Below are 15970 nucleotides of genomic sequence, written 5' to 3'. Positions count from 1 at the left end.
TCACTAAATTCTACTCCTTAACCTAATATTACACTCACTATATGTTAAATAATTGGACTTTAAATAAAAACTTGAAACAAAACAAATAAACAAAAGAGGCCAAAAAAAAAACACCCACATTCTTAAATACAGAGAACAAACTGGTGATTGCTAGAGGGGAGGTGGGTGGGAATGGATGAAATAGACAAGGGAGATTAAGAGTACATTTATCTTTTTTATTTAAGCATTTGTTTAATATATATTTTTGAGAGACAGAGAGAGAGAGCAAGCAAGCAGGGGAGGGGAGGGACAGAGGGAGAGGGAGATACAGAATCCGAAGCAGGCCCCAGGTTCTGAATGGTCAGCACAAAGCCCGACGTGGGGCTCGAACTCACCAACCATGAGATCATGACCTGAGCCGAAATCAGACACTTAATCAACAAAGCCACCCGGGTGCCCCAATAGTATACACTTATCTTGCTGAGCACTGAGAAATGTAAAAATTGTAGAATCATTATATCAGACACCTGAAACTAATATAATACCATATGTAAATTATACTTGAAAAAAAAATTAATGAAAAAAAAGCAAAAAAAAAAAAAAAGACAGAAGTTACTCTCTTGACAGAGGAACTCAGCATGAAATATGGTTTGTCTATTTGTTGCAGGCTTATAATAAAAAATACTAATAATGCACCATTAAGTTAGTATGTTCAATGAAGAAAACAAATGTAGAAAACTATTTTAAAAGCCCTAGCTACCCTTGTGATGAGCATAGCATAACATACAGAGATGTTGATTCAGTACATTGTACAACTGAAACTAATGTAAATTAGGTGTCAACTATACTCATATAAAAACATTAAATAAAAGTAAAATAATATTAATACAATTATAAATATGTGCTATGAAGAAAATTTTAAATGAAAATAGTCATTAAGAATACTTCTTCTGAGACAGGCCAGACAACATTCACATGAAAACTGCACATGTCAAAAAAAAACAATCCTTTTTTGACAGACACAATTTGACATGTGCAATAGGAAATAAAAAAAAAATTCTATTAATTTTATGAATGTGTATATGTTTGTATGCCCCTATGTATAGATAGATATGTATGTATGTTATAAATAAATATTTCCTGGTGGACAGCCATCATTAATATTGTAGTTGCATTAATTTTCCCCCTGAAGTAAACAAATACTACATATAATATCTAAATTTTCTGTATTCATGAATTTGTTTCACTCAAAAGAGAAGTAACTCTTGCTCTAAATCCATCAAAAGTGGTGTTTATCCAACATTATGAACATGTCTTCCATTTAATGTTTGAAATGGGTGAAGTTAAAATTTCTTACCATCCAAGCTGTGACAAAGTCCCCCATCCAGGTCCCTACTGCAGCTAATTTCATGAAACTTTCATTTCGGATGCCCATATAGTCTGTAATGATATATGCTCTGTGGAAACAAACACACAAGACATTGTCCAGACTGAGAGAGCTACATCGTCAAAGAATTCTGGTTCAGCAACACGCAAAGGGACTTCCCTCCCTTTCAACAAGATCTCCCGCTTTTGTCTCATCACATATGCTTACAGATCTGAAAGGCTCAGAAGAGCTCTGGGGGTGTCTGGGTCAGCTCCAATTAGATTTGAAGGCTGGCTGTGGCTATACCAATTACCACGTGCATTTCATTTTCAAGCTGTAAGACTGACAACAGCTTTTGGAAAATCAAACAGAGATACTCAGCAAAGGCATCATTTCATGCTCACTCAGGTATGAAGAGAGGGGAAACAATTCCTGAGTTAGAGTAACTTGAAAGGGAGGAGAAAAGCTCACTTTTCTTTCAGTTCTGTCAAGTCAGAACTATTGAAGACATACTGGGACTAGGCTTTACATAGAATATCATACCTGAACAATAGTCAAAAAAAGGTGCATTTGAGAAAAATTTTAATGCAATGAAGTAACGTAAAATTTGATTCAAATATATGTGGTTTAAATTATTACTTAAATAAATAACAATAACCAGAAGATTTTATTTCACCTCTTTTTGTGTCACAATTTCTTGTCCACTTCCTATAACACTAATTCATGTTCTTTACAGCCCAAAGAGAGATTCAAAGGCATGGCTGATCATTAAATACAAGTAACAAGACTATACTTACTGCATGTAATTTCATTTCTCTCTTCTTATTTGATTTCAAGAAAATCTAAGTATTATTTTCATATGGTACAATTTCTCCAGGAAAACTGGGACACAGGGAGATCACTTAACTCACCCAATCAATACCACATAACTGATGAATGGTAATTAGGAATCAAATTTCCCTCTCTCCCTCTCTCTCTCTCTCTCTCTCTTTTTAAGTCTAAGGTTTTTTTTCGCTCAGATTTTTTTTACATTAAATTTTGTTTCTTTTCTTAAACATAAGAGTATTAGTTAACCTTGATTCTTCTTAAATGAACTTTAAAATAAGATACAGTAGAAAATGCTATGTTTGTTATTTAGTGAAACTATAAAGAAATACATTTTTGAAGTCATTGAGAGGTAAATCATCTCCAATTTAGTTTTGTTTTTTTTTTTTCTGGAGTTATTTCAGATAGTGTTTTTTATCCATAATATAAACAAATATTTAAATGGTTTTACTTAACAACAAAAAAAAAACTTATGAACTCTTAAAACAACTTTTTCCCACATGCTTCATTCACCTACCTTAGAAGATCTTTATAAAAATCTTAAGATCTCACCTCAAAATTCTGGGTCTCTATTCCATGGATTTCCATAATGGCCAAAGAAATCATAGCTATCATAAACTGCTTGCTTACAATATTCCAGAGATCACTATTTGCACTTTAAATACAGTGTCTCCAATACCTTCCAAGTCAGCGCAATGAAATGTATTATGATTCCTGTTTCACACATATGGAATTGAGGCTTCAAAGAGTTTTTGCAACTTTCTCAAGGTCAAGCATCTAGTAAATACACAAGGTTTGAATCTAAATGATTGTCTCCCAAATGCAGGCACTTAACCACTATGCTGTATCTTCTTCCTATAAAGGTTAGTGAGATATAAAAAACACAAAGAATATCTATTCTGTTCCCCAGTATTTTAGAAGACATGAAGATCAAGACTTACATCCTTTGAGGATAATTCATAACAGAAGTCAAGAGCAGCATGCAGAGGCTGCAGCCCCCCAGAGTGACGATGAGTCTTGGATTCCCACCAAGTTCACCAAACTAAACAGCCTATGCATGAAAGCCCCCAAGTTAACTTGGACACCTTGGTCTTACTCTCCTCAGTATCACTATTACTGAACAGTTCTTGGGCAGTGAACTCAGTGTACTTTAGAGTATTAGCTCTGATAACTGTCCAGCTCTTTCAGTGACATTTATTTCAAAGGATGTGTTGAATGCCACATCCCTATCTGTTACTTTGCCAGTGAGTTCTAGAATACATTGAGCTAGGATGGAAATTTGGGGGTACATCCTTTGTGGTAACATAGGTATGTATAAGAGAAGACAATCTCTTATTTCAGTATCTAAAAAGAGGGATGAAATGAGGGCACCTGGGTGGCTCAATCGGTTAAGTGTCCAACTTCAACTCAGGTCATGATCTCACAGTTCATGAGTTTGAGCCTCTTATTGGGCTCTGCATCATAGCCTGCTTCAGAATCTCTGTCTCCCTGTCTCTCTGCCCAGCCCCTACTGGCAGAGTCTGTCTGTCTGTCTCTCTGTCTCTCTCTCTCTCTCTCAAAAATAAACACTTAAAAAATAAATAAATAAATAAGTAAAATTAGAGATGAGATAGATAAGCTTGCAAGAGATCAATGATCCAGCCAAGAACTACAAAACATCTAAATAAAATATTGGCAGTCTCAGTGAGTTGGAGAGACAACATTAGAAACTTAAGGAGCCACGATCCTCATCTTGAAGGGGTCCAGAAGGAAGTATGATACACAGCTGGCTTTACTTTCAAGACATTTGTCAAATTATGAATTATGTACGGGGGGAGGCTAAGAGACGAAGCAGAAAGTCTGTGAGAGGCACAGCAGAGCTTTGGCAATTTTACCACGTTAAGGAGACTATTGTACTTCAGATCCTGCCAGAAGGAAAGGACCAAGAGAACACACAGAGCAATGGAAGGCTAGAGAAAACCAGAGATGGATGGGTCCTTGATAAAACTCAATCAGTCCCTCCCCACTCCATTTCATGACTGGATTAAGGTGATGAGCTTCTATTCTACCCATCCAACAGAGGAAAGAGTGAACATTTTCTAGAAGAATAAAATATCATCTAGATCCTCTACGTGTTTTTATATAGAACATCCGTCAGACGTTGAAATATTACTAAGATATCAAGAAACAGGGCCATACCACCAAAAATCAAGCGAAAAGCCATGTCTAAGATTTGATAACAACAGGGAGTTATTTTGGCTATTCTTTTCACCTTTATTCCCCAGCACTTAGAGCACTGCCTGCACATAATAAGTGATCAGTGAACATTTGTTTAGTGTATGAATTAATGAAGCGAATCAAGTTATTCATGTTTCTGCATGGCATGGGTAGATCTATGTATGTGAAACCCTAGAAACAGCAGTAAAGCGATATTTGAACTGTGGGCATGTGGTGAGTACTGAATACTATGGTAACAATGAAGATGAGATAGCACAATTTATGAAATAACTACTATATATATATATATATATATATATATATATATATAGGCTATATAAAAGGTAGTAGGTAGTAGGTATTCTGGCTTTTGCTGCTTTAGAGAAATATACAGAAGAACTACAAATTTGCTGACTGACATAAAAATTTGCAACTACTAGTTCATTGATCTGCATACCCTATAACAGTAATATTTCCTGTACTGGTTGCAAAGGACAGAGTGTGCTTATATTTATATAAGCAATGTTAGCCAGTTTGAATATCACATTGAACTCTAATAAAGTGAAGCTGTGAAGCTTCATACCTAATGTTTTAGGGAGTGATTCAGAATAAAATTCTATTTGCTAGGAGGCACCATTAACATTTTTAGTTTTGCTTGGAGTTGTAGCTAATTGTTTCAACTATTCCTACATCTTTTGTTTGTTTTGTTTTACACTTTAGCTAATTATTTCCACTGTGCATAGATCTAGAAAATCTTGCGGTTTACCAGCCTTCCAGGTAAATATCAATAATATCTTTAAAATATCATTTCTTTAAAAATTCTAAATGAATTTCTTTACAGACTATAACTTCAGTTTTTATTTTTTCTTGAGATCTCAAGCCTAACTGTCAAATCCATAACAGGTGGGTGTTAACAGCAATATACAGGACCTTAGAAATGTTCATAATCATCATAATAGCCTGAAAAGCTATCAAGACTATTGTACCTAGTGAAAACTATGTACTAAATGGGCATAAACGAATCAGGCTCTAAATAGTCAATAAAACTATAATCTAGTAAATTGATCTTATAGGAGAGAGTCTTGATCACTAGCAACAAAAGTTCCAGTTCACTTCAGTCTATTACTTATATGTACATGAATATAGTCAATGCCAGGTGATTTAGGAGTTGAGTTTCTGAAAGTTTAACAGGAGGCAGTAAACATAGATCACCAAACCAATATGGATTCATGCTTCACTGAAGATCCATCTGTGGCCAGCTGGATTCATAATGTCACAGCTGTCTCTCCCAGCCATGTTTGGGCAACATAAACAAGATCGGGGGCTTCATACACAAGTAAATCATAGATAAGGAGTTGAGTTACATGAGTACAGTCCTGCATTAAACATAATGAAACTAAAGTGAAAATTCTAAGTATTCTTACAACGTTGGGGAGAAAATTTGTCACTATAAAGCACCGGGAGTTAAACCTAGATTTATTACGATTTAACCTTCTGTCAATCCTTTTTTGTTTGTAATGAAATGATTAACAGTCTTCAATCCAGTCTAGTATCCAAATAACCACATTTTAGCATTTTTGCTTAAAATTCCTAGTTCTTGCTTATTGAAAGGCTTTGATGGAGCTCAGTACACGTGTATAAACCTCTCAGGCAGGAACTAGGGTATAAACCTACAAAGCAAGATCCATTGGAAAGTCAAAATCCTACAGATAATTGTTAGGAGTAGCCTGGAATGATTAAATGTGCCTCTAGGCCTAAGAGTTCTTACAGATAAAATACCACCTCAAATTTCCCAACTTCAGCCATATATCCCCTCTAATTTTTATAAGGAAGACGTATATAAAAAGACTACAGATGGAGTTTTCATTGAACAAACTCAACCCTGAATGTGAATACATTCACCATACATCAACTATTCCTTTCATCCCTTGCTTTGCTTCAGCCCATTCAGTGAAATTCATCTGTATTAGATACAGAAACCTTAGTACGTCAGCAATTCCTCCCCTCTTTTACTCCTAACATTTGATTAATCACTAAGGTTACTTCTGAAAGGCTCACAAATCTATGCTCTTTTTCTGTCATCACTACTACCTACCAATGTCTCAATCCTGTTCATAAGCCCCTCTAATCTGAATTAAAGCAATAGCTTCCTTCTTCCCTGTGACTGTCTTCCTCTTATATTAGACTCACTATTACCACTACAATGACTTCTAGGAAAGTAATGCATAATACCACAGGAGAAGGTATCTTAGAACAAGAAAGTCCTAGGTTTGCAAACCACCTCCCACTCTATAATCTGGGACTAATGATCAACTCAACCCCTTATCTGTAGAGTTGGGATAAAAAATAACTATTCCTCACAGGGGTTTCTTGAGGATTAAGATTATTTCATTTCTGAAATAGGAAGGTAAAGCTTCGAACACAACAATTTCATAATAGGAGTGTAAAACATAGCAGACCTCTAGCCTACTGGCTCCCACTTTCTAAAATAATATAGTGGTTCCCACTGTCAAAGAGTAAAGCATGGATAAGAAGACTGTCCACTCTCTGCCAAGCTTTCCTTTCATTTGGACTCCTCTCCTTTCATCTCACAATCTCCTTTTATTATGCCCTCCACCTCACCATAAAATCAACCTCACCAAAAACCCCACTATTCTATAATGCACCTTAGTATCTTTGTGTGCAATGCTCTCTTTGTCTGGAATGCCATCCCCTTTCTTCTGGTCTGAGATTACTAACTCAGCCTAGCCACTTAAGTCCCCCACCACTACCCCTGAAAGCTGTCCCTTCCCTGGTATTAAACATAACACTTGGAATATATTTCTCTTAAATAATTCTCCTAAAGTATTTTATTGATTTTCTCACACTGTCACTCTTTTCCACAAGACTTAGCTCATCAAAGAACATGTTTAATTTCCCCAAGCAGGTGAATTTTTTTGCCCAGTTTATACTATGATTTAGGGTGTAATAAATATTTAAATGAACTAAGTGGTCCATTGATTAATGTAAAATTACTTAGATCATCTAACACCAGAGTCAAACTAGGAAGAGGATAAACAGATAAAAAATTTAAAAAAAGAATCTGCAATAATAGATAAACTAAAAAGAAACATCAAAGATGAGTAGGCCACATAATTATGATATTCTAACAAAGAACAGAATATCATTGTATCATTTATATTTCCCTTCTAGAATAACAAGTTAGAAGTAAAAATATAATCAAATCAAAAGGAAGAACATCTTTGACTTTCTGCAATTACATGTTGTAAATTATTTAATTTGAATGTAATTTAGTTGGGTTATAAAGAAAAAATAAAATATAATAAAATCTCTGCACGATAGCTACAGAATCTTATTATTTAAAAGAATCTTTTTAAATTAAAAATAGAACTACCATATGATCTAGTAATTCCACTACTGGGTACTTATCCAAAGAATATGAAACCACTAATTCAAAAAATATATGTACTCCTATGTTTACTGCAACATTATTTACAGTAGCCAAATTATGAAAGCAGCCCAAGTGTCTATCAATAGATGAATGGATAAAGAGGATGTGGAATATTACTCAGCCATAAAAAAGAATGAGATCTTGCCATTTGTAACATTGATGGATCTAGAGAGTATAATGCCAAGTGAAATAAATCAGAGAAAGACAAATACCATATGATTTCACTTATACGTAGAATTTAAAAAAAAAATGAAAAGAGAAAAACCAAAAACAAGACTTTTAAATATAGAGAACAGGGACACCTGGGTGGTTCAGTTGGTTAAGTGTCTGACTTTGGCTCAGGTCATGATCTCATGGTTTGTAGGTTCGAGCCCTATGTTGAGCTCTGTGCTAACAGCTCAGAGCCTGGAGCCTGCTTCAGATTCTGTCTCCCTCTCTCTCTGCCCCTCCCCCACTCGCACTATCTCTCTCCCTTCCTCCCTCCCTCCCCTTCTCTCTCTCAAAAATAAATAAACATTAAACAAAATTTTAATAAATAAATAAATACAGAGAATAAACTGATGGTTACCAGTAGGGAAGCAGGTAGGGAGGAGACACAAAATAGTTGAAGGGGACTAAGAATACACTTACCCATATTCAGGAAAGTCACAGGATATAAAATCAATGCACAGAAATCTGTTGCATTTCTATGCACCAAAAATGAAGCAGCAGAAAGAGAAATCAAGGAATTAATCTCATTTACAGTTGACCAAAAGTCATTAGATACCTAAGTATAACCCTAACCAAAAGGCAAAAGATTTGTACTTTGAAAACTATAGAACACTTATGAAATAAATTGAAGAAGACACAAAGAAATGGAAAAACATTCCATGCTTGTGAATTGGAAGATCAAATGTTGTTAAAATGTTCACCCATAGCAATCTACACATTTAATGCAAACCCTATCAAAATTCCACCAGCATTTTTCACAGAGCTCGAACAAACAATCCTAGTTTATATGGAACCACAAAAGACCCCAAATAGCCAAAATAATCCTGAAAAAGAAAAACAAAGCTGGAAACATCACAATTTCAGACTTCAAGCTGTATTACAAAGCTATAATAATCAAGACAGTATGGTACTGGCACAGAAACAGATATATAGATCAATGGAACAGAATAGAAAACCCAGAAATGGACCCACAGCTATATGGTCAACTCATGTTTGACAAAGAAGGAAAGAATATCCAATGGGAAAAAGTCTCTTCAACAAATGGTGTTGAGAAACTGGACGGTGACATGAAGCAGAATGAAACTCAACCGCTTTCTTACACCATACACAAAAAATAAATTCAAAATACATGAAAGACCTAAATGTGAGACAGGAAACTATCAAAATCCTGGAGCAAAATACAGGCAGCAACCTCTGTGGCAACTTGGCTACAGCAACTTCTTACTAGATATGTCTCTGGAGGCAAAGGAATCAAATAAAAAATAAATTATTGGGACTTTATCAAGATAAAAATCTTCTGCACAGAGAAGGAAATAATCAGCAAAACTAAAAGGCAGCCTACAGAATGGAAGAAGATATTTTCAAATGACATATCTGATAAAGGGTTGGTATGCAAAATCTATAAAGAACTTATCAAACTCAGCACCCAAAAAACAAATAATCCAGTTAAGAAATGGGCAGAAAACATAAATAGACATTTTTCCAGAGAAGACATCCAGATGGCTAACAGATGTATGAAAAGATGCTCAACAACATTCATCATCAGGAAAATACAAATCAAAACCACAACAAGATACTACCTTACACCTATCAGAATGGTAACATTAACACCACAGGAAACAACAGATATCGGGGAGGATGTGGAGAAAGGGGAACCCTCTTGCACTGTTGGTGGAAATACAAACTGATATAGCCACTGTGGAAAACAGTATGGAGGTTCCTCAAAAAGTTAAAAATAGAGCTACCCTATGACCCAGCAATTTCACCACTAGGTATTTACCCAAAGGAAACAAAAGTATTGCAAAGGGGCACATGCACCCCGATGCTTATGGTAGTATTATCAACAATAATCATATTATGGAAAGAGCCCAAATGTCCATCAACTACCGAATAGATAAATAAGAGGTGGTATATTTATACAACAGAATGTCACTCGGCCATCAAAGAGAAAGAAGTCTTGCCATTTACAATGACAGGGATGGAGCTAGAGTGTATTATGCTAAGTGAAACAAGTCCGTCAGAGAAAGACAAATACCATATGATTCACTCATATGTGGAATTTAAGAAACAAAACAGATGAACATATGATAAAGGGAAAAAAAGGGAAGCAAACAATAAGAGACTCTTAACTATAGAGAATAAATTGAGGGTTGCTGGATGTGGGGTGGCAGGACATAGGCTAAATGGGTGATAGGTATTAAGGAGGGCACTTGTGTTCAGCACAGGGTGTTATATGTAAGTGATAAATCACTAAATTCTACTTCCGAAACCAGTATTACACACTATATGTTAACTAACTAGAATTTAAATAAAATTTTGAAAAAAATGAAGAGTACACTTATCATGGTAAGCACTGAGAAACATATAGAATTCTCAAATCACTGTATTATATACCTGAAGCAACACTGTATGTTAAGTATACTAAAATTAAAATTTTTAAAAATAATAATCATAGAGCCACAGGGATATATTTTACAGTATGGTAACTATAGTTAATGACATTGCATTGGGTATTTGAAAGTTGCTAGGAGTGTAGATCTTAAAAATTCTCATCACCAAGAAAAAAACCTGTAACTATGTATGGTGACAGATGTTAACAAAGCTTATTGTGGTGATCATTTCACAATATATATAAAAATCAAATCATTATTTTGTACACCTAAAACTAATATAGTGTTGTATATCAATTATAGCTCAATAAAAGTAAACAGATATATGGCAAAAAATGATAGGTAAATAAATGAAAGAATCCTTTTAAATGAGACTAGGTATCAAAATGAAACGTTGTGCACTGATTTGCTGGCACAAATCATACAAGAGCTATATAGTAAAATACATTTCTATTATTCATGTGGAAAAAGAAAGCAAATTTATTCCACTCACCTTCAAATGGATACTGCCGAACTACATGTCATTTGTTCTTTGAAATCAAAATTTAGGAGTTTACAAGGTTATAAAATAATAGTCTCAAAACTAATTTTAAGGTTACAGAATTGTTGTGGTTATACCCCAAGTTTCTGTCTTAGGTCACTTTTTCCCTCCCCTTCACAAACATTCCAGAAGTGGGCAATCTAATTGGATGCCCCAAATGGGCCTATCTTCTACTTCTAATGAATTAAACAGCCAAGACACTTCATGTGTCTTTTCTAAAGTCACTGGAAAAACAATAGAAAGAATAAAAACTTTAAATCCTGAACTTTTTGCTAAGAGAGCTCCAGTAAATCCCCAAAGGAATCCAGAGAGCCACAAATTACTTAAAATTAATTTCATATTTAACTTGATCATGTTTTAATGTTAAATAACATTTCAGTGTGTTTATAACTATTCAGATAAAATATATCTGAATTGTAAAGTGAATTGCAGGCGGAACCAGAGTGGCATTAATTAATTTATCCTACATAATGATGCTTCCTTCCAAACTAATTAGAGAGGCATAAAATAACTTACAAATTCTGCTAAGATTCTGATGCTGCTCAAAGTAGAACAAAAAGCAAGTTCAATTTTAATGGGTGTTTTTCAGTGAAGGTAAGTGTTCAGGCTGTTAAAAGGTCAAAATAGATAAGAAATAATGGAATGGAAACACCGAGACATAAATACAATAATTAACTTTTGGCAGAAACTATAATTTTTCCACTGTATATAATAAAATAAAGAAACATGAAAAATGAGACTGTCCTTCTCCTGCCCACAAAATTTTCAAATTCAAAGCATAATTGCTTTGTGATAGTATGATAATTATTCTTTTCCCTCTCCTCTCCTTCCCCACCCTCCCTTCTCCTCCTTCTCCTCCTCCTCCATCTTCTTTTGGCTATGAGTTCAATCACCTCTCATCCTCTTCCCCCGACTACCCAACACTATTTCCCAATCATTTATGCCCTATTCTTGTTGAAGATATTTTAGACTCCAATTATGGGAAGGGGGAGGGGGCCATTTTCTCAACCAAGAACCCTTCTCACAGCATGTGAATTTATGTGAGATAAGCATCTACCTTATTTCTTTTCATTGACTCATTAAACAAATAATTACTGATGTCTCACTATATGCTAGACCATGGGCCTGATACTTAGAAACTCATATTTTTCCAAGGGAAAGGAAATAGCAACCCAGAGCTAAGTGGTCACTTCCTACATTATCTTCCAGTACTTCTTGCCTAATAATTTCTTCTGTCCTACAACTACCCTTCCCCAATCAGGGTCCCAAGGGTAAATAAGAAGAAAGAAATCTTTATTCATGAGGTCGGATGAAAAAAAATGGCATGATTATTGGTGTCCACATTCTGCTCTGTGCACTGTGTAACTGGAGTCTGTAGCAAGAGAGAAGGGGGATTGAAAGAGACCAAGAATACAGGCAGCAGGCTGAGTCCTGCAAATGAGGAAAGACAAAAGACAGAAGAACACAGGAGAGGGTCTAATTCCATGGTCTTCTGGAGACCTGCTTCCTGTACTTCAGATTCCATGAGACACCCTCTGTTAATTTCTAATAATCACTGCCTCCCATCTTTGTTCCTAAGCTAGCTTGACAGACCTTCCACTCATTGCAATGAAAAGACTTGCAACCATTTGCCAAGAAAAAAATGTTAGAGCCTAACACTGTGCTTTTTAATATTTAGTTCGATTGTAACAATATGACAATCTTATAAATCCTTTTAGAAAGGGGTGCCATTAAACTGGCTGAAAGAGAAGAGTCACCAGTGTGGTTGATAAACTGATGTTCATTTTCAAATGACTCCTAATAAGAACAAGGATAAATGCATTGTGCCCACTCTTTACCCCACTGCCTAAGACAATAGGGGGACTTCTGTTTAAATCTTAATGTACTATTCACATGCACAGAATTCACAAGTGTGCTAAAGTTCTGAACAGCCCTCCCCTCCCCAGTTAAAAACTAGGCATGCCTGCTCTAGATAAAACCAGTGTGTTAGAATGTGTCTCCTTTTTATGAGATATGGGGCACACTAAGAGAGTGTCAAACAAGTGACAATAAATGGAGTATCTGTGTGTTTAATAGATAAAAAGCTAGATAAAAAGGTTACATATCTTAGCTTGCTGATCTAAAAGGAACCTGATTTTGAAATAAAAAGTGTTGACAAAAGACAAAACAAAGACAGATAAAGTGCAGCTTAGAGAGAGTGGAGGCTGCCCTTCTGACATATCAAAGATTTTTATAGGCTTGCTACAAAGTGTCAAGAGAAGGTAACAAAAAGATCAGATGAAGCAGACATCACTTAGTGTAGAATAGAGAGCTGGAGAGAGTTTCACAGGAGTTTGGGAGGGGGGCTCTGGAATTGAGTTTGCCAATGATATGAGTGACTTGGGGTAGCAGATTTCCAGGTGTGTGATTCTATGAGGATGCAAAAGAGAGCACACACCTTTCACCCACCGCCATCTCTGCACTTAGACGCTCTGTGTAAGAGCCACGCCCCTGGGCATCTCTCTAGCCTGACAATGCTTAATGCCCTTCAAATTAGAAATGACATGATTCTTATTGCTCCATAAGTTTGTTCCGCAATTTTACTAATTATATAGCTTCATTTGATTTAACAATAAAGAATTTCATGCTTTGCTTTGCAATGTGTGATTCACAAGCTATATCACTCCAGCCAATGGTATGAAATAAAAAAGGAAATAAAGCCAAATTTCCACCCACCTTGTGAGCATTTCTTTTTTTTTTTTTTTTTTAATTTTTTTTTCAACGTTTATTTTATTTCTGGGACAGAGAGAGACAGAGCATGAATGGGGGAAGGGCAGAGAGAGAGGGAGACACAGAATCGGAAACAGGCTCCAGGCTCTGAGCCATCAGCCCAGAGCCCGACGCGGGGCTCGAACTCACGGACCACGAGATCGTGACCTGGCTGAAGTCGGACGCTTAACCGACTGCGCCACCCAGGCGTGAGCATTTCAAGCCCATCAAGTTCCTCCCAAATAATTCAGCGAGTTTTCAAAAAGTTTTATTTGTGCTGTTGAAGCTAGGACTTTCAGCTTCCACGGTGCTAGTTTCTAGCTAATACTGTCAAAGATGGTTCCAAACATATCCTTTCTTCCACTAACGCCCACTGAAGTCTCTGCTACAGCTACTCATGTTGTCAGTGTGGGAGCCAAGGACCCAAAATACTGGTGTGTGCCAATGACAAGGAAGATATCATTGCAAATTCTATTATTGTAACCTGTGTTCCTTTCACCAATTCTGAGCTCAATCACCAATATACTCACATTACCACACTACACCTGTGCCACCAGATGCCAATATCAACCATGCTGATTCCTGACCACTTCAAATACCCACAGAGATTATGGCCTCTTTCAGCTTTTACTGGCTTGTATATAATAGCTTCATGCCTTTGGATTCAGATGGGGCCAGGAATAAAAGATACTGTGTTTTATCCACAATTCCTCCCATGTCAACACCTGCCCATTGTCCTTGACACAGATGTCCTTGCTTCAACTCTTATTTTCCAGGAGCTTCTCTCGGTGCCTTATGTAACAGCACTCCAGAGGCAGGGTCACAAGTGAACTTGGTGGAGTGAGAAGATAGGTGTTTCCTCTCCCAGATTTATAGGAATAAAAGAATAAATCTGCAGAGTAGAAGAGATGACAGAAAACGAGAAATTTTAATAAAATTTTGGGAAGAAGATTAAGGAACTTATTCTGTAGGATTAAATCCTTCTGGGATGTGTATTAAAAAGGAAGCTAAATTCTGCCTCTGAACCTCAACAATACTCAAGAACAGGAGGCTCAGCATTTCTGAAGGTGAGACAGGGGAAGGATAGAACTGAAAAGAGAAGTGGGAAATCCTGAACGATGAGTAGTTCGACTACCAGGCACTCTCCCTCAGCCAATAAAACCAAGAAATGACTTTTACCCCACCTTGTGAGGATAGACATGAGCTATCTGGAGAAATTCAAGCAAAGAGTTAGACACTTTAGCTAAAATAGGAGCTGTAAAAATACAAGTTTGAATATAATATAATATAATATAATATAATATAATATAATATAATATAATATAATATAAAAGTATTTGTGAGTTCTATTACCCACAATGCTGTTCGTCTGGGTGGAGGACATCTCAAAGACCAGCCCTGCCCTCCTCAAAAAGCTTATTAACGATTGAGGTCTCCCAGTGAAATATCCAAAAGCCCATTAGCCACTGCCTGCTGTGTCAAGAATGTCCTGTCATAAGCTTGTCTGTGCACAGAGACTTTCTAATCACCTTTTAACTGCCCACTTTTAAAAATAAAACAGATTTGAGACCTTACCATATAGTTGAGAAGAATCATTAAGAAGAAAAAAAAAAAAGATCAAATCTAAACAAAAATGAGGCACCCAGAGAAAATAGACAATGCAGAAAGCAGAAGAAAAATATGAGGACAGAATAAACATATTTTTCATACCTGCAAAGTTAAAATTTAATTATATGCTATCTGTGAAAAAAAAATATATATATATGTGTATATATATATATATATATATATATATATATATATATATATAAAAATATAAACCTAAAGCAACTTAAAGGTTTAAAGTTAAAGAGTAAAGGGGTGCCTGGGTGGCTTAGTCGGTTAAATGTCTGCCTCTTGATTTCAGCTCAGGTCATGATTTCATGGGTTCCTGAGATTGAGCTCCACATCCGGCTCCATGCTGTCTGCTTGGGATTCTCTCTCTTCTCTCTCTCTGCCCCTCCCCCTGCTCTATCTCTCTCTCTCTCTCAAAATAAATAAACATTTTTTAAAAAGGAAGTAAAATACAAAAAAATTAAGTTGAAAAAGATAGCATGCAAACAAAAATACAAAAGAAAACACAAAATACAAAAATACAAAAAGATATTTGGAATAACTATGACTAAATCCAATTTTAAAGGCAAATTATACTATTATAGATTGAGAGGGAATCTTACTAATAAAAAAGGTTCAGCTCATCAGGAAGGTATAATATAGAATTATAC

At 35.8% G+C, this 15970-nt stretch overlaps 1 protein-coding gene across 8 annotated transcripts in view; it reads right to left on the bottom strand.

Annotated features, from left to right (window-relative positions):
* The window catches only part of TMEM117 (transmembrane protein 117), a 499445-nt gene that overhangs the window by 242949 nt on the left and 240526 nt on the right, over positions 1–15970 (bottom strand). For 6 of the 8 annotated variants that reach the window (XM_045061663.1, XM_023256968.2, XM_045061664.1 and 3 more), the window contains one exon: positions 1337–1436. The exons of 1 other annotated variant lie outside the window; for it this stretch is intronic. In XM_045061663.1, the coding sequence (XP_044917598.1) occupies positions 1337–1436 (100 nt within the window). Of the gene's footprint in view, positions 1–1336; positions 1437–2722; positions 2746–15970 lie in introns of those variants that run through there. One more of the 8 variants, XM_045061667.1, reaches the window with a different exon arrangement.

This window comes from Felis catus, chromosome B4 (assembly GCF_018350175.1).
Source record: "Felis catus isolate Fca126 chromosome B4, F.catus_Fca126_mat1.0, whole genome shotgun sequence".
NCBI lineage: Eukaryota > Metazoa > Chordata > Mammalia > Carnivora > Felidae > Felis > Felis catus.
Note: the sequence above shows the minus strand (reverse complement) of the source record. Positions and strands in the feature narration are given on the sequence as shown.